General features: G+C 36.2%; 2 protein-coding genes across 2 annotated transcripts in view; one reads left to right on the plus strand and one right to left on the minus strand.

Moving 5' to 3' along the window:
• ZBTB38 (zinc finger and BTB domain containing 38) overlaps positions 1-24,144 on the plus strand; it is a 308,794-nt gene that overhangs the window by 45,642 nt on the left and 239,008 nt on the right. The gene's annotated exons all lie outside the window — the stretch shown is intronic.
• DNER (delta/notch like EGF repeat containing) overlaps positions 1-24,144 on the minus strand; it is a 105,983-nt gene that overhangs the window by 13,744 nt on the left and 68,095 nt on the right. The window contains exons 7-11 of the mRNA XM_065748565.1: positions 18,649-18,762; positions 10,255-10,479; positions 4,088-4,210; positions 2,107-2,220; positions 243-374 (exon numbers count right to left, since the gene is read on the minus strand). Of these exons, the coding sequence (XP_065604637.1) occupies positions 243-374; positions 2,107-2,220; positions 4,088-4,210; positions 10,255-10,479; positions 18,649-18,762 (708 nt within the window). The remainder of the gene's footprint in view (positions 1-242; positions 375-2,106; positions 2,221-4,087; positions 4,211-10,254; positions 10,480-18,648; positions 18,763-24,144) is intronic.

Consider the following 24,144-nt stretch of genomic DNA (forward strand, 5'->3'; position numbering starts at 1 on the left):
CAGATGATTTAGATTACTTGTGAAGACAGGTATTTAGAGACAAAGGTAAATTTCTTTTGTATAACCCAGTATCAATTTTTGAAGCTTTTAAGACAATCAACTACATATATATAAATAAAATAAAATAAAATAAAATAAAATAAAATAAAATAAAATAAAATAAAATAAAATAAAATAAAATAAAATAAAATAAAATAAAATAAAATAAAATAAAATCTTTATGAAGTTTTTACAAAACTTACGTATTTCACAGTTTGCACCAACCCACCCATGTGGACAGTGACAAGTGTAACCACCGGGCTGATCTATGCAAGTTCCAGCATGGTGACATGGGTTGCTGTCACAGTCGTTAATGTCAACTTCACATTCTTCACCTTGTATCAGGAGAAAAAAAAAAAGAATACAAACAAACAAAAAAACTGTTTCTACACAGCAGCTGTATCACACACCAGACATGTCACCAATGTCATTTGTTTTTTCTCTAACTGCTTAATACCTTATTGTTCAAAAGCACCTTTGCTCTCAGAGTGCGTCCAGAGGAGGGCCACAAAGATGCTCAGAGGACTGGAGCACCTCGCTTATAAAGACAGGATGAGGGAGTTGGATGTTCACTCCCTGTAGCCATTCAAGGCCAGGCTGGATGGGGCTTTGAGCAGCCTGGTCTGGTGGGAGGTATCTCTGCCTAGAGCAAGGAGTTGGAACTAGATGATCTTAAAGGTCCCTTTGAACCCAAAGGTATGATTGCTCAGCCTGGAAAAGAGAAAGCTCTGGGGAGACTCACTGTGGTCACCTGGTACTTGAAGGGAGCTTAAAGGCAGGAGGGGGACTGACTTTTTACACAGGCTGTTAGCGATAGGAAAAGGGAGTGTGGCTTTAAATTAAAACAGAGGCATTTTAGATATTAAGAAGAAATTTTTTACTCAGAGGGTATGAGGCTCTGGCACAGGCTGTCCAAAGGGCTGTAGATACCCCATTCCTGGAGATGTTCAAGGCCAGATTGGATGGGGCCATGGGCAGTCTGATCTGGTGTGGGGTAACAAGTCCATAGCTGGGAGGTTGGAAGTGGGTGATCTTTAAATTTTCTTCCAACCCAAGCCATTCTGTGACTCTATGAACACCAGAAATATTCCATAACTCCTTCAAAAAAGTAAACCTCACAGAACCCTTAAAAAGGAAATATCCTAGTTCAACCAGGTGAGAACAAAGCCTAATGGCTAAGTGACTTATATTGTAGTTCAACCAGGTGAGAACAAAGCCTAATGGCTAAGTGACTTGTCTCACCTCACTCAGAGTATCTTTCTCCTTGCTTTAAATAGAAATTCTATCCAAAGCAAATGTGATGTAACAAATTGCCATATATATTCTGAATTGCTGTAGAGTTATTATAGTGTAGGTAATAAGTGCCTCTGAGAAACAGCCATTGTGCAACAGAAAGCTTTTTTTTTTTTTTTAGTAGCCCTTAGCACAGAACAAAAAGCACTATTTGGTCTACAAAAAGCTATGAATAGGTTCATCTATTACTATCACTTGGATGCTACCTTACATGACTAACAGAGCATCAAGTTCTAGATTATCTTGATAGCAGATGTTTTGATTACATCACTCATATCAGTTTAAATACATGGCCAAAGGATTAAGTGGGCTGCTTACCATTGCCCTGAAAGAACAAACTGACACATGACAAGCACTTTAGGGCTTTTAGTAATTGTATATTCAGGTAACAGAATGAGTTGTTTCCTCAGTTCATGGCAATTAATGGGTCAAGGTTACATCTTCTGGTTTCATCACTGTCCAATTAATATATTGGCTTACCTGAAATTCTTCAAAATATTATTTTTTAAATGCAATCTAGTTTCAAGCAGAAATCTCAGAAGATATACTAAACAGAATTCCCTTTAACAACAGCTATTTTTTTCCTGCAAAATTTTTTAATTTGAAAACAAAAATATCAATACACTGTTATTCTCACTAGACTGATTACAATTCACCAGTGTCCAAATTAATTAGTGCCCTTCAAGAGATGCTGTCTTATTCTGTGTTTGTCTTTTTTTTGGACATGGTGAACACTGACAACTAAACACCTTGTGTAAGGTACAAATTACTTGCCTGCATATCCAGGTGCACAAATACATGTGGCATTCAGCCCTTCACTGTCACAAGTGCCACCATTCTGACAGTTGATGTTAACACAAGGATCTTTGTATAATTCACAGAGACTTCCTGAAAAGGAAAAAATTAGTAACTGTCGTTAACACTATGCACATTGACAGTCTGGAATCAGAACAGGTGGTAACTTCATCTGGAGGTGCGCAATGATGTGCAACTTCTCGAAGACTGCAGCTGTATGTTCTGTGGTGGCTAAGCTTTAATACACATGCCTTCCCACTGCCCTTATGACCCCTGAGGGAGGTAGGGCTATTTCTGCTAACGAGACCTGCTTGAGTTTCTACAAAAAACAATGACATAGCAATGCATAATCTGGTCAGCTATTCTTCAATAAAATTTACAATAATTATCTTCAGTAATAATTGAACATAAAAATGTAATTATGTGCATAAGCATTCTGAAGCCTCTCATTGACTTTCACAGGAAATGGAGGAGCACAGCAATTAAGAAGATAAATTAATTTATTCAAATGCATAGCTATAAGTAAACACATGAGTTATGTAGCTTCTTGCCTCTACTTCTGCAGTGAAGCAGAGGAGGCCAGCAGAGCCAGGAGTCATTCGTGCACACTGGGAGCTACCAGGAGCCTGCCCACGGGAAGGCAGGGGCATGGAGGCAGGGGGAGGCATTAGTAAGATTGCAGCCCACGTAATAGGCCGTAAAATATCTGGAGCCAGTTACCTGTGCTGTATTCATTAGGAACACTGGATACATTAAGAATGGAATGGAGAAAGCTCAATAATCAGCAAAGACTGTTCAGAGGACCGAGTTCTCTGCTTTCAATTGAAGCAAAATGTGCTGAATGCACAAAGTGCTCACTTGCATGTACAGATTGGTTGAGAGCAGAAGATGAAGTCATAACGTTATGGTTAAGTGCTCTTTAAATTGTTATGAAAAGCTGAGGGTCATCTCCTCACTACGCCTCTGAAGTGATGAATTCCTTACTGTCAAAGAACAGCGCAATCACCAGCACAGAATGAATATTTAGCCTCAAAAAGCTGTTCAATGAGCGTTACTTATCAACACTGATAAAGGCTGATCCTCTTAATGAGAAAAAATGCTTGGGTAATGTTCCTCAAAACATAATCATTTAGTGTTTGTATATATATAATAGAAATAATATGTTAGTTCAAAATATTCTCACAGCATGACTCCAAACAGAATACACAAAACAAAGCAGCGTTTTAGCCCTCCACAGAGGGATGGATGTATCACAGAGTGCTGGTAAGTGGTACAGTGTCTAAAGCCGAAATCTACTGCACGATAAAAGATTTTGTACAGCAAGACACACACTTTCCTGCTCTATTTATAAATCACTTGTGAAACACTGAAGACAGATTCCATTCAAACATATCCAGGACCAGATGTGCTTAACATGGTAAAACAGTCACAGAACTACTGCTGTCTCTGGGCTTTCTGGTGTTCTAAATGAGCAGCCAAAATAAAAACTTCCGTTTTTACTCCTTTGACTAATCTGTTTTGAATACTAACATTTTATCAGTGTGTTAACTTATTAACTTATTTCACTAGGAAAATCCAAAATAAGGTTTGGATAGCTCTCCATGTAATGGCTCCCAAGAAGAGCTGATGAAAGAATTTTATTATGCTTTCTTTGAAAACCACATCGCTTCCTAACACATCTTAAAAACAGTAGGAAAAAAGCACACTTCAGAAGAACAAACAGATTCCACTTGTCCCCATACAGGGGCTTACATTTCTCAAATGAGTAACTACACAGGCTAGCAACATCTGAACTACTCATTTGAATAAATGAGTACCTATACCAGAACTTGCTTTTATTAATTTTAAGTGTAGGATTTATTTCTGCTCAATGGAGGATTCGGTATATTAGTTTTTAACCAAACCTAAAATAAAATAATACATGGAACATTCAAAAAACAAGAGGCAAGGGTCATTTTACCTTCATATTCAGGAAGACACAAGCACTTGTAGCCATTGACGAGGTCTCTGCAGGTGGCCCCATTCTGGCAGGGTGTAGAAAGACATTCATTGTATTCCTCCTCGCAGTAGAGGCCGTGGTAACCTAAATCACACAAAAAGGAAATAAAGCCATGAAACACATAAGTTCATAAGTTCATAAGGTTGGAAAGGACCTATAAGATCATCTAGTCCAACCATCCTCCTATCACTATCCCTACCCAACTACTAAACCAAATCCCTTAGCACCTCATCTAAACGCTTCTTGAACAGCGCTAGGGATGGTGCCTCAACCACCTCCCTAGGCAGGCCATTCCAGTGCCTGACCACTCTTTCAGAAAAGAAATGCTTCCTCAGGTCTAATCTAAATCTTCCCCGGCGCAACTTGTGGCCATTCCCTCTCGTCCTGTCATTACTTATCAGGGAGAAGAGGCCCACCCCCTCCTCACCACAACCCCCCTTCAGGAAGTGGTAGAGTGCAATAAGGTCTCCTCTGAGCCTCCTCTTCTCCAGACTGAACAATCCCAGCTCCCTCAGCCGCTCCTCATAAGACTTGTGCTCCAGACCCCTCACCAGTTTTGTTGCCCTTCTCTGAACACGCTCCAGGGCCTCAATGTCCTTCTTGTAGTGAGGGGCCCAAAACTGAACACAGTACTCGAGGTGCGGCCGTACCAGAGCTGAGTACAGGGGGATGATCACCTCCCTGCTCCTGCTGGCTACACTATTTCTAATACAGGCCAGGATGCCGTTGGCCTTCTTAGCCACCTGGGCACACTGCCGGCTCATGTTGAGCCGAGCATCAACCAACACCCCCAGGTCCTTTTCCTCTCTACATTCTTCAAGCCATTCTGCCCCAAGCCTCTAGCATTGCATGGGGTTATTGTGGCCAAAGTGCAGGACCCGGCACTTGGTCTTATTGAACCTCATCCCATTTAGCTCAGCCCAGCTGTTCAGCCTATCCAAATCCCTCTGAAGGGCCTCCCTACCCTCAGGCAGTTTGACACATCCTCCCAGCTTTGTGTCATCTGCAAACTTACTGAGCATACACTCAATTCCCTCGTCTAGGTCATCAATAAAAATATTAAACAAGATGGGCCCCAAAACTGACCCTTGGGGGACACCACTCGTTACAGGACGCCAGCTGGACTTAACTCCATTAACCACTACCCTCTGGGCACGGCCCTCCAGCCAGTTCTCCACCCAGAGAAGAGTGAACCTGTCCACACCACGGGCTGCCAGTTTCCTTAGGAGAATACTGTGGGAGACCGTGTCAAAGGCCTTGCTGAAGTCCAGGTAGACTACATCAACAGCCTTTCCCTCATCTACCTGTCTGGTCACCCAGTCATAGAAGGAGATGAGGTTGGACAAGCACGACCTGCCCCTGGTGAACCTAATAATTATGCTTCAATAGATTGTGGGCAGGTGTGCACTAGTTAAAATATACTGTGCACGTTCAGACATTAATTTAAGGACATCTGCTCCAAAGGTAAAATTACCAATAAAAAATCCAGGAATCTGAGGCAACCCAGCCCCTCTCAATGTGATAAAGCACAGTGAGGTGGCAGGCATGGAGCCAGCTGGCCAAGGCCACTACGAACAATGCAAGTGACTGCACTCAGATGACAAAATGGAATAATCTATTACCTACATACGTTCAAGTTTTCTTGAATCTTAGCCTCAAAGCAACTTTTCATCAAAGAGATGATAACTGTATAATGGTAGTTAGAATGATAATATATTTTAACTTTAATACTGTATAACGTCAAAACAATTCAGAAGCATTGAGTTACTTTATAAGGTATCCCCAAGTATAGTAAGCAGGTATTATGGTCTGGCTATTCAAAGAAAATTGGAGCACAGAAGAGTTTTGAGGCCTTTTAAGGGCAATTTGCTTTTAACATAAAATAAGCTAACCTGCTTGAAATAGTATTTTTCTTATATAATCGTCAGTCTTAACAGTAGCATTATCAACCTCATCTCTCTCTTCAGCTGCTCATTATGTTCTGCTATCAAATACATGCAACAGTACCACACAGCCTGTCTGCAAATTGGTCAGAAAGTTAACATCAACTGAATTGACTGGGTAATGAAGACAAATGATTGCACTGCATGTTTTCTTCAAAAATTTGTCTTTGTGAAAACATAGCTCCATCTTCTCTTTTCTCACCTGTGTGAAAAGAGACTCCTTGTAACTGTGATGCAATACCATGAATACATACTTGTAATCTATAATGTAATGTTCTGAATTGTAATAGGTTTTATGTGGTTTTTAGAATCTTTACTTATTTGTTACATATAACAGTAGATAAATGACTATACCATAAATACAGACAGGTGCTACAGGCATGAATAAACACGCCAGGGAAAAGGGCCTGAAATACAATGTGCAGTTTCTTCAGTGCAATTTTACTTCTTCAGAAAATCTCCTTAGTAGCAGAATTTACAGACATGAGAGTACCTACCATCAAAATGTAACAAAAAAGAGAGGCAGATTCTCACCTTAGTAAGTGGCCATCTATACTCACTCTCTTGGTCTACATTTTTTCCCCAAATTGTCACAGAACCATAGAAAACAGAACAAATGGCACCTCTAGATACCATTTCTCTCCCTCTCCTCCCATTTAATATAATTAAAATAAAACTGCATGAAGATACAACAGGTATTAGTACTGCAAAAGATATATACACACATCATGATTTTGCAAAATTGTCTTTTCATATTAAGTGGCGGGAGTAGTAGCTTATTAATGAACATTTCAGAACCATTTTCTCCAAAGCCAGAAGATGTATCTCCCCCATGCACAGTTCCCCAGGTCCTCACCCACAGAATCTGTCTGGCACTGAATCTCCTCCCACAGCTCTTCAGAAGGGCTTCTCTACACACTTGCTTTTAAATTACAGTTTTGTATAAACATTTCTATGGACATGTTCAGGAAGGAATGATATGTACATTAACAACACTACACTAGCTGCTGTTGTCCTGAGCAGGAGAAAACACATTTGTCATTGCAGATTTAAAAAGAGCACCTAGAAGATTATATTACTTTTCCAGGTCACTACAAAGTGAATAAACCTTCAGTTTCAATGCACACCAGCAGAATCTGCCATTGACAGTTCCACTTTGATGTGTTCTCTTCAGAGGCTGAGAAAAGGATAGTGAACGTAAAAGGTAAAATAAAATACAGATGTTCCTGCATTACCTCTTCTCCATCTACATGACTGTCCTTTGCTATGCATCTTCACAAGGGCAGTAACAGATCTGCTGCCACTCTCACCTGGATTCCCTAATTCTTCCTGCTGAAGCAACAGGGAGGCATGGGCTACAGACAACTACCCATGCTGAGGCACTTTTCAACATGGCTATGTTAAAAACTGCAAAGGAAAAAACATGAAAGGGAACACAAAATCTGTATCAAGCAGGCTGATGAGAAGCTGTCGGCTTTGTCAGAGCCTTCAAGAACAAGTTGATGGGGCAAAAGATACAGCAGTGTTTTCTGACCTCCTGAGAATATCTGCACTAACAGGTTAACAAAAGGAAGAGAGAGATGCTTCCTCTCTCTTCACAAGTCGATAAAGAGCAAGGTTGAAAGCTTTTGAAGGTCTCATAGATTCTTGCTCCTTGGCATCGATTCCCTGTGCTTATCCACACTTAACACTTTAGCAAATTAAACCAGGACAAAATCCACCCTTATTGGGAAAGTCTGATGGGATAAAGAGCAACTTTAATTCACAAGGGACATCAGTTCATACACAGCTCCTCACTAATTTAGTCACATATTATGTGGTCAAGAACTGTATGTGTTCATTTAATACCTAACTTAGAAATGTTGACATTTTTCTTCTCCCAGTTTGGAAAAGAAAATATCCAAAAGCATTAGTCATCTTTCCAAGTTAATTTATACACATCAGCTTTTCTGTACAAAGCTAGTACATGGTTATCCATAACTATGCTCATGAGAGTCAACACACACAAAAGTCAGTACCAAATGCCTGCTTGTGAGTGTTCCGGAAATTGTGACATGCAAGATATACAAGTGTAATAGCTATTGTATCTCATTCATCATGTGTTTTTGGCCAGTGCAGCAATCTACCAATCTGGAAATCAAACTGCCCACTAAGCAAGGAAACTTTCAAGGAAACATCAAACCAAGACCTTGGTTTAATTGGAACTGTTTAAAATTCCTCTCTTGTTTAATTTTTGAGGCAGGAGTAACACAAACGAAAATCCAGATGACACTGGATTGACCTGCTAGTAGAAACTGCATAAAAGAAGGATGGCATTCAAGTTGAAGATTTCATTTACCAACATCAAAAGGACTGTAACAGACTGTCAAAGACTCTGCAGGCTAAAGTCTAAGTAGCATCCAGGCTTTTAACACAGCTGAGACCTAACCCATCTATTTAATATTATGCCAACAATATAGAAATTAATTCCAATGTATCTACTATGCCATTAAATTGTGGGGAAAAATTCTGAAGGTTGTTATTAAAATCCTGCTCATAACTATGACTAAAAACCACTGAAATAAAGCTAATGGTGCATCCATAACAATGAAAGGCACAAGTGAAGAAAACTATTAGTTCTGACTGTTTCCATTTTCCTACAGCAAGGCTTTAGATCTTAAATGATCTTTTGAAATAAATTATCCAAAATTTTCAGTTATTGATAGATAATTGGCAAGTTGTCATAATTTAGCCTTTAATTCTATCACTAAATAAAGTAAGTAGTACCAAATTACAGAAAGAAGTTCTTCCAAAAAAAAAAAAAAACTTAATTTTAAATGAGAAGTTGACAGTAATCAACAAAACATTCAGAAAAAAAAATCATTTCTTAAATACTTTTTTTAAATACATTTCTTTAATACCTTTAAAACTGCAAATTTTCTTTAAATAAAAATAAATTTCAATAATACACAAGAGGTGTGGGATTACTTTTAATCCCCAAGTGCTGAAGAATTATTTTGAACTACAGTAACCAACAACTTCAACCCAGATGTGGGTGGCAAATTTCATAATTAAAATTTGCCTTCCTAGCTTTTTTGTTTGTTTTTTTGAACCACAGGTAGAACACACATGCTGGAGAATCTCAGTCCTTCCTTGATTTTCCCAGACCAAGAGACATTGAGTGTTGCTTCCCAGGATGCCACTGGAGGGCCCTCATGGAGGGCCAATCTTTTTTTATACCAGACATTTAGAAGATAGTGTTTACACTAATTGGGAAGGTGAGGCTGCTGATGACTTTTTGTACTGCTTATACAAGGGTAAAGCATCTCTTTTTGTGTTTCAATTCCTACAATTCTTTTCAGAACTTACCAGACCATAACTAGCATAGATTTCTTTTTTAAAATGCTCCTCAAAGTTCTTTGTTGGTTTTTTTTCATTCAACTATGGTTTCAAGTCTTGCATTAAAATCCACTCAAGGATCAAATCCTATTGATATATATTGATTATTTTCAGTGTTGTCCAGAGTTAGGCAGCTCTTCATCCCAATAGGTTTGCCATCCTCCAGAGATTTTTCTTCACCATGTCCTAACAGCTTATACCATTCAATAGCTAGAAAAATGGCACTTTTCTGTTCAGAAAATAAACAAGCTAATGGAACAAAATCTAGCCAGTCAAGCAATGGATTGATACTATCAAACAACTCACATATTCCTACTTGTTGAGCATGCCCATTGCCATCTACAGATTTTTTTAATGATTTAGAACTTCAAACGTTTTTCTCCTGTTCAAAGCCCCTGCTATTTAGTAAACCATTTTTCCTACTGTACTTTGTTCAGTTACTTTGTCTGTTTCCACTTCTTTCCCAAAAATCACTGTCATATTCTCCAGTCTTTCTTCCAATTTTGCAACTTCAATGACACTGATATCTCACCTTAAAAAAGACTCATCCTGCACACTACTGTTCTATAATACAACAGTAAATATCAACCAAGCCATATGGATCTCAGTGGGTATTTTCAGTGCTTACCCTGCAACTTTTCATTTTCCAAATGGAATGTGTAGATTCCTAGCATTATTCTAAACAGACAGAACATCTGCTCAATGTGTTTTATATACTGAAAAGAAAAAAATTAAGTAATTTTAAAGTATACATTGAAAAATACTAGGAGATTTATAAAATATATAATGTAACTGTTTGGTACAAACCAGGGGTACAGAGGCATTTGTAACTGGTTCCAACACTGCGACAAATGCCATGTGCACAAGGATTCAGAGCACAGAAGTCAATCAGCTGAGCACATGTAGGTCCTGTAAATCCAGAACTACAGCTGCAGGAGTAGACAAGTCTATCTGCATAACAAGTTCCATTGTTCTGGCAGGGAGATGATGCACAAGGGTCTATTTTTTCTTCACATGAAGTTCCTAAAAACCCTAAAAGAAATAAATGTTTTTGATAATTAAACATTTTGGTGACCAAACAATTTCAACAATTAAATCAGTTTAAAATTAAGTCATTTACATATGTTCTTTTTTTTTATTGAATGAAAATTAGAAAAGTACACACTTCCTATATACTTCAAACTCAAATTTTACCAGTTAACATGAAGATACAGGAAGTTTTAGGCAGCAACATACTGTCATGTATTTAAGACAGTGAAGTGAAAAAAAATATTTATCAAATCCATCAGATTTTCTCCATATTCTTAACTGCATGTGGCCAGAGAAGCAGAAGTGATTTTCTAGGGATCAGGAAGAGAAAAGACAGGAAGGTTAAAAAAGAAAAAAAAAGCCAAAATCAATTTTTTTCATTAAAGTTAATGTGTTGGTTAAGAATGACAGGCTCTAAAGGACCATGTGAGTATAACTGTGTTATAATAGCATAAAAAATAGCTTTTTGCACAAAAATGCTTCTTATTAGCAGATAATTATTCATTAAAGCAACACCATATAAAAATTAAGTAGGAAGAAAAGAATATCCTTGCAAGAGAATTGCTTGGGTTTTTTGTGTTTTGTTGTTTGATTGTGGGTGTTTAACTATATAGTTTGCATCACATACACATAGTAACAAGAAGCACAGTTACTATACCTGAAGCAGGTCAGAAAAGAATATTCAAATCCTAGCATCAGATTAAAGATCAAACTCCCTTTTCCATTCAAGTCTGATTTTTTAATGAATATTTCCTCATGAAGATGATATCACCCATTACAACAGATCACCGCTTTTCAGGCTCAGTTGAACAAGTATGCCTGGTCAAAATACACTGGAATATCTACTATGGAAGAACAGCTCTTGAAATTTAAATAAATTAATTACTGGGAATGACAAATCAGGAGCAAATCAGGACAGTCTCCGCTAGAGAATCATCAAGCCAGCAAGAAAATCTGCTCTAAAGCATAAACCATAACAGTTGTGTCACTGTGAAGGGCAGAGAACAGATCCCACTTCCACAGCAACCAAGGAGATCACAGTCATATTTCAGACATTCTTCAGGATCAGAGAAGGAAATAAGCAAGAGCATGTATAAAATCTTTTATCCAGAAAAAAATAAAAAATAAAATACGCACGGGATGTGTCTGATGGTGACAGAAAGGATCTAGAAGGAGGAGATGGCTCTGTTCTAATCTGACTCAGAGCATGAAGACAAATATTGACAGATGACACTTTGGATTAACACTCAGACTGTAAATCTTACCCTTATGAAACAAAGTGGATTATTGGCTATATATCTATAGCTTTTATATTTAAAAACTCTCAGTGTTGTATTTAAAAGATTATCTATTGGAAATGAATCTCTGTATGGTATAAAGCTTATGATGAATACCAAAAGTGAGTCAAAATGCTACTTCCATAATTTACAACATCTCATTATCTTTTAAGGGCTGTGTAAATATTTTTGTTCTAAACAGCGTCATTCCACATTTCAAGCAATGAGGAAATAATTTTAAATTAATTTTGACAGATGCGTTACTTTCCAAGCATTTTGAGTTTCTTTGCTTTTTAATAATTCACAATTCATGTTCAGGTGAATTAAATTGTATTTTTCTTTAACTGTTGTCAGGAAGTTGGCATTTCTGAAAAGAAGCGCATAAAAAATAGATCAATCTACATTACTAACCCACACAGTGTACTAGAAAGAATTACTCCGAAAATTAATAAAAAACAGATTACTGTAACTATGGAAAAGATCAAAAGATTACGACTGCCCTGAGTTCCAGATAAAACTAAGATATCCTTAGGTACTCTTGGCAGGAGTATTTTAGAAACTGAAAAACCCTCATTTCTCTCATGTTCACAAATCTTATGTAGGACACAATTGAACAAAAAAATAAGGAAAAAAATCCAATTGAAACAAAAAAAAAACCAAACCAAAACAAAAAACAAAAACAAAACACCCAACCTATTGATTTAACTGTTAGGGATTTAACTATTAATAGTTTACTATAAATAATTCCCAGTCTCAGAATAGATCAGGAAACAAAAGCAGATCTTGCAGGGCATAGGCAAAGAACATAAGCCAGGCCCTTCTGCGCTCCCTGTTCTGACGTCCTGTGACTCAGATTCGTTCATGGGCTTTATCAGTACTTCCTTCACACTGATGCTGAAGAGGAACAGACTGAAAATGAACACTGGGGAATCCTATAGTAGAAGTCCTTCCTGTAGGCAATAATTGCATAACCATCAGAAAGTGAATGGAATGGAAACCCTAAAATAAAATCTCTAATTCCAGCAATGGTCTGCTGGTTAATTTAAAAAGCTTGTGCTGTTATAATAAAATCCTGGATGGATTTAAAGTAATCTGCAAAGACTTTTAACTATTGTCAGAAGGAGATCAGTCAATGAGTCTGGTAAATCTCTGCAGTAACTCTAAAACTGTATTTAAAAAGATCAAGGAAACCTGAGGTCACATACTGATACTTACACTGCTTCACTACAACCCTTGTAATAATCTCCCCTACAAAGAGAAGCATACTGGCAGATGGCAAATGTTTCAAGTGATAGATCTCTTCAAGAACACATGAAAGTTTAAAATATGCTGAAACATGTTGCCCTTGTGCTATCTTTGACTTCACTGTGAAATATGTTTAGTTCATTCTGGAAATGTAAGTTTTATATATGTTTAATGTCTGAAAACACTAAAATCACCAGTAGTTATGCATCTGAAGTTGTATTATTTTTGCATTTCTGATAGTACATTTGAATCCTTATCAATAAAACTGCTAAATTATGTAAATAAAAATCAGGTTCAGAGATTGAAAGCAAAATAAAGCTTTATTACAGAATTACATTTAACTGTGGAAAATCATCCCTTAAATTGTTCTTCAGCTAGCTGACACAGACACAACCTCGTGTCTAGGTCATTGGTGTAAGAGGGACATGACTAAAATGTAGAAATAACACAGAAGGCAGAGGGGAAAAGCAGTATTAGAGAACAGTTATACTGCTAAAAGACACAATGCACTATTTGTGCTTGTGTGAAATAGATTGTTTGGTTAGATGTCAAAGAGAATAAAAGTTAGCAGTCAGATGATATTCTTCATATATTGCTACAGACCTCTAGGGCAATGATAGAAAGTAGATCAGAAAATATTTCCATGGTTAGGAAAGCTCTGGATAGAAGCCGAATTCTTCATCATGGGGGGATTTTAATTACTTGGCTACTGAAAGCATGAGTCAGGCAATAAATCAAGCAACTTAAATGCTTCCTGAAGAGTCATAAAACGCTTTTTATACAGTTTGCTGAACAACCAGCTTGTCAGAATGTTATGTTAGACCCAATTCCAAGAAAGACACAAGTGTGAACATTTAAGCTTGTGAATTGCTAGGCCTAGAGACTACAAAAACCTTTAGATGTGCAAGAAATCTATTACTTTCCCCCATAGAAATGTATTTCATGAGCAGATGCGAGACATCTGATGGAATTTCATCAGAATTCTGTAAAGGAAAAAAAATATATCAAAAAAAAAGCAAGAAACAATTAAAAAAAAGTACTTGCAAGTTTTTGATGGAAATTCACCTAGCTAAGTCTCAACAGATAAAGATGAACAGAGGCTAAACACATTAAAGCATTACAGAGACATCTACTAAAAATAGGAGCAATTTGGAAAGATGCCAGGTAAAAGCATTAGATTAGCTGAAAATAAACAGCCATACAAATTTTTAATTAACACAATATTCTACAGGTAAATTAAACTCTCTTATGGTAACATGAAGAACTCTGCATTCAGTAATCACCTGTAACATTGGAAGTCTTACACATACAACAGCTGTGTATCCCATTTTCCTGGAATTAAAATATGCAATATGTTAATCGTACATAAGCCTAAAAAAGTTAGAATTTTATTTCCAAGATCTGATCAAGAAAAAAAGGTTCTATGTGAACAATGAAGCCCAGAAAAAGTGAGGAACTTAAAAAATTCCTTATTTGGCAAGTAAAATTTCTATTCATCAATTATATTTCATGGTGATAATGTGCATTTTCTAGCAGTATTGCAAATCAACATATATGAATTATAATTTAGCAACTTCTACAGCTGTCAAGCTCTATATTTTTAAACCACAGAAACCACATCCTTTAATCTGCTGCTTTCTAGTTGACAGCAGGTATTTCAGAGAACTTGTGTTGTCTTTTACATAGCTCTAATTCTCTGCAGCTGGTCAAATCAGATTGGCAAAAGTAAAATGAAAATAAAATAAATTTATGAAATGATCAGCAGTACCCTAATGAACAATATTACCGTCAATGCAGTAGTATATTATACATAAGTGAAAGAAAATAAGAACAGGTATTTGCAGTCATTTTAAATTTAAATCTCAAACATCCATGCTCACGTTGACAGATGTTTACTTGGAGGCGTAGTTGGAATGTTTAGAATCTTTGCATGGTCAATTGAAGGCCGTATTTGCTAAGTATGTTTAATACGATTATCAAAGATGAACACCAAGTCAGCAAGACATCCCAAGCATCCAAATATCCTTTAAATAAATTCTTCAGTCTTCAGCATTGTTCAAGTTCATTCATTACAGCTTTGAGCTTAAATTCTGATTTGTTCTTAAATAAAGGGTGATGCATCCATTTCATACAACAATTTATTTTCTAGCATTTTGGACACATTAAAATCTCTGATGCTTCACACAGAAAATGGAATCTTCAAGCATAAAGAAATTTACCTTTTTAAAAGACTCTTAAGTCAATAACATTGTCTAAATAACAATCATGAAATGTTCATATTTGATCTAGGCCTCTTCTTTAGTGCCTTATATCTCACCTTTCGTGTGTGATCACATTCTCTTTCATGAGCCACAGGTCTCATATGAAAAAAAAAAAGTACAATCTCTAGAATATTCCTCATTGTTTCCATTTCATTCCATTTTCTGCCATTTCTCCCTTTTCACTTTGTAATCCTTCCCATCTGCTCTTGTCTTTTTCTGCCTATCCATACAGAATCTCCAGTTTTAGTTTTTACACATGTATAAGCTCTTTGGCTACCTTTCCCCCACTGTGCTGAATTAGCACTACAGAAAGAAAGGCCTCTTCTCAACGAGCAATTGCTATTACACACAGCAGGAGAATAGCAGCAGAGCTAAAGATCTTGCTTAAATTAGAAATCTATCATGGTGTTGGTTTTCTGTGTGCGTGTGGTTTTTTAATGGAAAATCTGAAGACACTAAAAATAGCAAATTACTGCACCTGTAATTTTCAATTACCTATTCTTTGCTTTATTTACAAAAATAACCACAGCTTTTCAAAATAATACAGAAGCTCTCGAAATATGCCTTTATGAGAGAATAATGCATCAATATGCATCTAGAAAAATCAACTCTCTCCCTCCACATATTGGAATTCTTGAGCTTGTTGGCATTAATAGATCTTCCAGAACAGAATGGAAAAGCAACAATTAGTACTTAATAAGCCCACAGAAATTGCACTGGCTCTTGCAGACATGCTAAGCATCACTTCTGCACCAGTGCTTTTGTCTTGATGGTGACGGCATGAGAAGCAAGCACAGCTACATAACCTCATCAGAAGCATTCACCATGTGGCAGATACAAAGAAGTCAAAGGGTAACTTCCAGGGCTCCAGGGAAGACCTTAACACAGCCTTGTAGTACCAGGGAGTGTAGTGATAGGACATGAAGTAATGGCTTTGAACTAAAAGATGGCAGATTCAGATTAGATATTAGGAAGAAATTATTTACTGTGAATTTGGAGGGACAATAGAACAGGCTGCCCAGAGAGCTGTGGATGCCCCATCCCTGGAGGGCTTCAGGGCCACCCTTAAATGGGGCCCCGGGCAGATTGATTTGGTGAGTGGCAACCAGTCCATGGAAGGGAGCTGGAACTGGGTGGACTTTGAGGTCCCTTCCAGCCCAACCCACTCTGTGTTTCTATCACAGGCTCAATCTAGAAAAGCAACAATGCAAAAAAAAGGTGGCATGTATTCAGGCAAGCTTTAGAATGATTTTCTCAAAGAGAATGCTCATTACCAAGGAATCAAGAATCAGAAGTGTGCAAGACTATTCATAAGGGTAACAACTGTGCCCAATCCAGAAAGTGATTCCCGAAACATTCCATTTTCTCCAAAGATTTTTTTTCTACATTATTAAAATTGATTTTTACAAGAGTTTTAAGAGTATTTCCATACAAATTTTTCTTGAGATGCCACAATCTTTTTTTAAGAGAAAAACATTTATACCACAGAAGCATGTTAAACATATAGATAAGTTACCAAAGTTAACAGCTCCTTGCCCAATTCCATCCTGGCTCTCTAATGCGGCTACCCTTAAGAATGCAAAAATAATGCTGGGAGATTAGAATTGGTAACTTTTCATGCAAAGTTTCAGACAGGTGACACAAAAAGCGCATTTGAATAGTAATGAATTCTATGAGAGAGAACAAATTCTTGAAGTTGCCAAGTATTTTTTTCTTTCCTCTTGAAGGATCAGAAATTCCACAGCATCTCTAAGAAAAATCAGAAATCCTAGAAAATCTCAAGACCGCAAGAATAGAAGAGCACAGGTTTGTAAAATATAATAAGAACAGAAGTGTCAACAAAGAAAAATAGCAGAAACTGATAAAATGGTACCAGTGTTCTCAGAGGGTAAAACAGCAACAGTGTTCAGCATAAATACTAAAATAATGGAACAACAGAGCCAAGATTTGCCTACTTGAAAGCACAGCATACCAGAGAATTGAACTGGAAACTAATCAAACACAAATCTGGATCAGAGGCAAAGAAAGGAGGCAAAAGATAAATACTGAAGACACAAAGCAGCCAACAAGACTGTAGGACCAAGTGGCATACCACAGAGATAGGCAATGACAAGTAAGACTGAGAATAAGAGAGAAGCAAAAGTAATTTGGTTCTCCTGCAGCAGAAAACCTGCCGTAAGCAAGAATGCTACACATGGAGCAGTGGCACATCAGCAGAGTGCAGTCCATCAAGGAGCAGTAAGAGAAGTTGAATGCAGGTCAGCATATTGATTAAGGGGACAAGCAATGAAGTCATGTTGCACACAAACAATGTAGCAGCTTTAAAATAATCAAAACAGTATAATTCTTTCCACGCATTTAGTAATGGCAAGATCTTTTCCTACAAAGCAATCTTAAAGATAATGAACAGATTTTCTAAGAAGAATGCAAGTAAATTAGTAGGACTAATATTGAACAATTTTCTTACTGAATTTTGCTACTAGTTATATGCCAACTGTCAAAATTCTTGCAAGATATGCTCCTCTGTCAAAATGTTAGTGTCTGTGTTTCAACACAGCTGTTAAGTGGGTCAATCATTACAGCATAATACTCTAGAAAAGCAAAGAATCATTCTGAAAAAATTACAAATAATCTTTCATTATTAAGCAAGTATATGTTACCAGAATAGTTATCAAAGACTTGTACCCTTAAAGCAAACATGAAATGCTGACAGAAGAAAAACATCCATAGAGATCAGAAATATAATTAGTTCAAGGTTCTAATCCTAATTATAAATAACTAATAGAAGATTTCATAATTGAGAGCTTCCACTTCTGATTTTTTTTTATGAGCAACTCAGGCATCTGCCATTTCACAATGCTACAAAAACACATACTTTGCCATCCCAGCATCCTCATTGCACACAGTTACATTCACAACGTTTATCAATGAGAATCACTGAAAGGCTTATCTTGCAGAGAAAGAAGCAAGTCCTCACAGAAATAAGAATGAATTAAAACTTTGTGGGATTTTTTTTCACTAACTGACCCAGATGCAGAAATATGCAAATACTGCATGCAGCTTTTCTCATTCATTTACTGGACAACACAAAAATCAGAATGAATTCTAAGTATCCTCAGATTCTCTTATCTGTCTCATAGTTCTGGAATCTGATTTCTACTATAGAGGTGCCAGAAAGGAGAAAAATCTTTCATGCAGCATATCCCTTGTAACACTAAGCTCTTACCATACGTTATACAATATTGATGACACAAGGATATCTCATCTGGATGTTTTTCTGCCTACAAATATGGTGTAAGGTGCAATTTTGAATACATTTTCATATAACTAAAAAATCAGACTGAGTACACTCTATGAAATACCAATTTGCAAACCACAAAATTCTTTACCTTCTGGGCACTGACAGGTGAATCCATGGATGTTGGATGAGCAAGTACCTCCATTTTGGCATGGCTGCTGGACACAGTGATCAATCTCTGACTGGCACAGCTCTCCAGTGTAACCTACAAAGCAACACACAGTATTCAGAAAGCATAAGGAAAATGAGATTTTATTACTAAATGTTAACTCAAACAGTACTAACTAGCTTTCTTGAACAAAATTAACCAAAGTAATAAATAGAAATCAGAACAGTCTTTTAATTTCTTACAAAATGGGATTTTCAATAAGAATTTATCCTCCACAGGAGAAATAAATAAATAGTGGAAATCTAGAGATTACATCAAACTGTATTTTACCATCAGCAATATTCTGACAGTAATGAAGGTTGGTGATGGGTTCTTATAAGGATCCATGTAATCAAAAAAAGAAGTCCTCTATGAATGGTTTTCAAATGCAGCTTGTATCTCAAGTGAAAAATCTTTAGGAAGACTTTAAATAAGACTTGTCATTTGAATTGGCTTTGCATATGCTGAATGACTGCCATTTGCTCCTACTTCTGGGTTTCAGAGAGGGCGTTCATTTTAAGTGGGAGCTGTGAAGTACTGCTCAACACAGTTGCAATCTCTTCCAAATAAGCTCCTATATGTTCACAAGCTACAGACTGTGTCCTGTACTATTTGACCATAGACTCCTTTGTTCCATATGTCTGAAGTCTCTAAAACATCAAAAAAAAAAAAAAAAGATACAAAATACAAATGAAAAGATTAAGTACTCCAAATTTATATTCCTTAATGAATACTATACATTCCTCATGCTAATTTTTATTCACTTCCAATAAACTATCTTGTTTGCATGACAGAAAAAGAAAATAAACAGAATACATATTTTGTTTTTTAATAGGAATCCTAAGTAAAATTGTAATATTGTCTGTAATAACATCACGGCTGGTGTCAAAGGTCAGTAAGCCCTGACTAGCTGACACTGTTAATACACATAGCTAGCTAAAGGCAGGTGCCTAAGAAAAAGATCTAAGGTGATAGAGGATACACCTGGACTAGGATTTCACTTATGTAGGGGAGAAAAAAAGGAAAAAGAACAGAAAAAGGAGGAGGTCTAAAACCAGAACTATGCTCTCGTGAGGCAGCTCCATTGGACTGGGTGAAAGCACATGGAGAGATGTAAGCCATACTTCTGATAGCCAGTGATTTTCTGTAATTCTTATTGGTCTTAAATTCACATAACATTTACAACAACAAAAAAGCAATACTATATAAGACTACATCAACTGATTTGTTTCATCTATAGGCTTCACATTTCCAAGTTCTGACATTCAGATGATTATTTTTATGAATAATATAGTATTGAATGTGTTTAACTCATTTAAACTTTTTTTTTTCAGTCATCAAACTGCTTTGGAGTTTGTGAAAGCTAAAAATTACCCTGAAATTCAACGTGTATCCAAAGGAATGTTGGCACAGAAAAGTGTGAATTATTACGTTGCTCTGAGGCTTGCTGATTTTCTCTGAATGTTACTATAGCTCAAGACAAAATTAATCAGGGATAATATTTTGTCAGCTTTATGAAAACAAATATGCTCCATCCTAATATGATCTACAGGGCTATACCTTTCACATGTGAATGGTTCTGAAATTTGCGAATGAATGCAATATTTAAACTCTAACAATAATCAAATTATTATTTTCTCTGTCTTTAATATTTTTCCTTACACAATCTTTTTATGGGTGTCAACACAAATTAACAATAATTAAGCCACCTGAATAATATTTTACATTTGCTATTAACAAAATATATATATTTTTATTTTTTTTTACAAGATTATAAGCTAAACTTAAGTGTAATTGCATTTGAGGTCATGAAGTGTTTACAGAAAAACTTGATCATTATGTGATTCAGAAGGGAAGTCTTTATATATAGAAACTAAATAGCTTAATTCCATTGTCTGTAAGCTTTGTGTTCTACCAGGAGAAATAGAAGGGATTTTGTAGAAGGAAATATTTAGACTTCTTTTTTTTTTTCCAGTTGGAGCTGATATTTTTTTGCAGAGACAAGGAGAAGAAAAACAAAATTATGTAGACTACAAGGCAAAATAACTATATTTTAAAGAAATAAATTTTAAACTGAAATAATTAAATCTAGAGTTAAAAGAAAATAAAGATGTCAAAGAAACTATATGCACAAATTATTTAACAGAGATATAATTTGTTCAAGAAACTGTTGTGTTCTTAGTCATTGTTTCCTTTCTACAATGCATCTCATGGTATCGACCCAATGATTTTTCTATACCTGTGTTGACACTTTCTCGAACAAGTAATTCAGATACATGTCCCTGACAGTGACTACTTCTATGGTTAAAAATAAAGCAATTACTTGATGCAGGTATCTGGTATTTGCTGCATCAAGTCACTATAATTTGTAACTTCACAACAGAAGCAGGAAATATGGCAGAATTAAATGTAGTAACAGAAGTAACGAACTCATCTCTGGAGTCTTGTAGCTAAGTGAGAAGCATATTTATGTTACTTCACAAAGCTCAGCCATACAACATCAAAACATTAAGTTTTCCTAGTGGAAATGTTCTTGGGCTATATGGTAGGCACATCAGAATTATCATAAATATTCCCCCCTAAAGCTTTCTTTTTTGCACCTAAACCAATAATTTTGAAGTATTTCAAAAATATTTCTTATTAAGATGGGAAAGTAATAATCTAGTAAAAACTTTGATGTTATGAACAGCAGGTAGGCTTCTTAGAATTATTCCTGAATTTAGAATCATAGAATCATCAAGGTTGGTAACGACCTCGGAGATCTAGTCCAACCATCCACTTACCACCAATATTTCCCCACTAAACTATGCTCCTTAATACCACTTCTAAACATTTTTTTAACATTTCCAGGGACAGTGACTCCACCATTCCCATGGGCAGACCATTCCAGTCCATGACTACTCCTTCAGAGAAGAAATTTTTCTTAATATCCAACCTGAACCTCCTCTGGTGCAACTTGAGGCTATTTACTCTAATCCTATCACTAGTTACGCAGAAGAGGCTAATCCCATTTCTCCTAAGGTTAGAAATTTAAAAAGAGAAATTTAGCCAGACGTAGTTAAGGCAGAATGATTTTCAAGACAGTTATCTCAATAAATACATACAACAAATAAATCTCATTTATTTATTTTTTTCTAATTAGAATCTACTTGTCAAAATCCCAAAGAATTCTGAATCAATCATTATGGGACATTTATTGTATGGTCCGTTTAAACATTTCAAGCTTGTTTCACTCAGATCTTTTCCCTCTTGAATTTAAATTATTATTCAACTATGTTTACATACGTTGTTAAAGTGACAGTTGATCTATTTACATATTTATAAAATCAGAATAGATTATATGTGCATAATAACATCATTTTTAATTTTTAGAGCTGAATAAATTCATGTCATTATATAAAAATTCAAATATAAATCACTTTTTCTGTTTCCCATTCACTACAATGACTGTTAAGCAAAGAGAGAAAAAGAGCACATCTCAGAGGCATAAAGCACATTAACAGAAAACATCATGTCCTTTGGAGGAAATTAAGGGTCCTTAATTACTTGCCATGGCTGACTTTCTGAACTGCTAAGTTCATGTAACAGTTCAGAGGATGGTATATAGCTGCTACAAGAAAACAGTATTTGCATCCACCTACTCCTGGCTCAGTTACATTTTTTGGTCAGTATTTAAACACAATGCAGCACAGCCTGAAGTATTCTTGTCTGTGCATAAAGGTAACAAATAAGAATATTAACATCTCAAAAGGAATATAAGAAGGCCCACTCCATGATCCCACCTGAGGTCTCAATAAAGTGTTGTTACTTGTACCCTTTATATATTTTTAATCCACACACCTGGCTTTAAAATGTTTCTTTAGAGAGCTATTTAGAGACAACCACTGGAAGCCTGACCAGAGTATTAATTTCTCCATCAGTTTTTAAAGAAATTTCTTCTACATTAGAATAGGAATGGGGGCCTATTCCAGAAGCAGCTTCCTTTTTTTTTTTTCTAGATAAGAACCCTCTCATGTCAACTATCCAGTAAGTGACCTCATAACTTATCAGCTAGTAAATTGCTCAATTTTTCTACAAAAATGAAGATCTACAGTAAAATGTTTGTAGGAATCAAAATAAATTACCCGATATTATTTAAGTCTAATAGTTTTATTGCTCCTTTATTAATTTTCTTAAGTTATCTAAAAATAAAGTAATTGTGCTGTTATGATAATTGAGTTAGTCTTTGAAATGTATGATTTAAGATAGCACTGAGTTTCCTGTAATAGTCACTTTGTAAGGTTCTTTCATCCACACGTAAAATGAATTTACACTCCAGCTTTTAACTGAGACCAACATATTCAGTTTAATTTTAATTTCATTGAAAATGTCTATATTCATTTGATCAAATTTTAATGGCAAATGTTCTTGAAATAAATTCAGAGAATCCAGACGCTTGATCATTCATCAAACCCACAAATCAGTCGATTTAGTTTTTATATTTTTTTGAAGTTTTTGAAGTTTAAGTCAATCTGAGGAACAATTCAACAATTGTAGTTTGTATTGAGGGTTTTTCCATGTCACCCTGTGAGTGAAGAAAAGAATGTACTAATTACAGTGAAGGAACATGTATTGAAAGGTTTGTTACATTGAATACTTAAAATCTATATTGGGGGGAAAAAAAAGAAAAAGCTGATTTTAGACAGCAAACTAAATAATTCTGTTCATTTTGCTAGGTAAAGTTCTATTTGTTCTATCAGACCCTCCAGCACAAGAAGGATGTAGAGCTGTTGGATTGAGCACAGAGGAGGATCTCAATAATGTTCAGAGGGCTGGAGCACTTCTTCTACGAAGGTAAGTGGAGGGAGTTGGGCTTGTTTAGCTTGGAGAAGAGAAGGCTCCAGGCAGACCTCACTGCAGCCTTCCAGTACTTGAAGAGAACATATAAGCAGGAGGGGAATGATTTTTTACTAGACCTGATAATGATAGATCAACAGGAATGGTTTTAAATTAAAAGTCGGGAGATTTAAGCTAGATGTTAGGAAAAAAAAAATACTCAGAAGAGTGGGGCACTGGAACAGATTGATAAGCTGCGGATGCCCCATCCTTGGACTTGACATGGTCAGATTGTATGGGGCCCTGGGCAATGTCACCCAGTGTGGGGTAGCCAGCTGGGGCTTGGAACTCCAAGATCTTTAAGGTACCCTCCAACACAAGTGATTCTATGATTCTAGTTATGAATAATTCCTTCATGATGGCATTGATTGGGCTGTACAGTGCTGTGCCTCTCATGCCAATATTCACAACTGAAGAATTCTCCAGCCCTTTAAAGCTGATTTTAAGTTGTTTTATTTTCCTTCTTTCCTACTGACTTAAGATGCAGAGTTTGCTGCTCTGCAAAAGATTATCCACTGAACAGTAAAACAAAAACACATTATTCAGTGCACAATATGATACCCA

Source organism: Cyrtonyx montezumae, unplaced genomic scaffold (assembly GCF_038088225.1).
Source record: "Cyrtonyx montezumae isolate F1298 unplaced genomic scaffold, pur_monq_1.0 scaffold_5, whole genome shotgun sequence".
NCBI classification, from domain to species: Eukaryota; Metazoa; Chordata; class Aves; order Galliformes; family Odontophoridae; genus Cyrtonyx; species Cyrtonyx montezumae.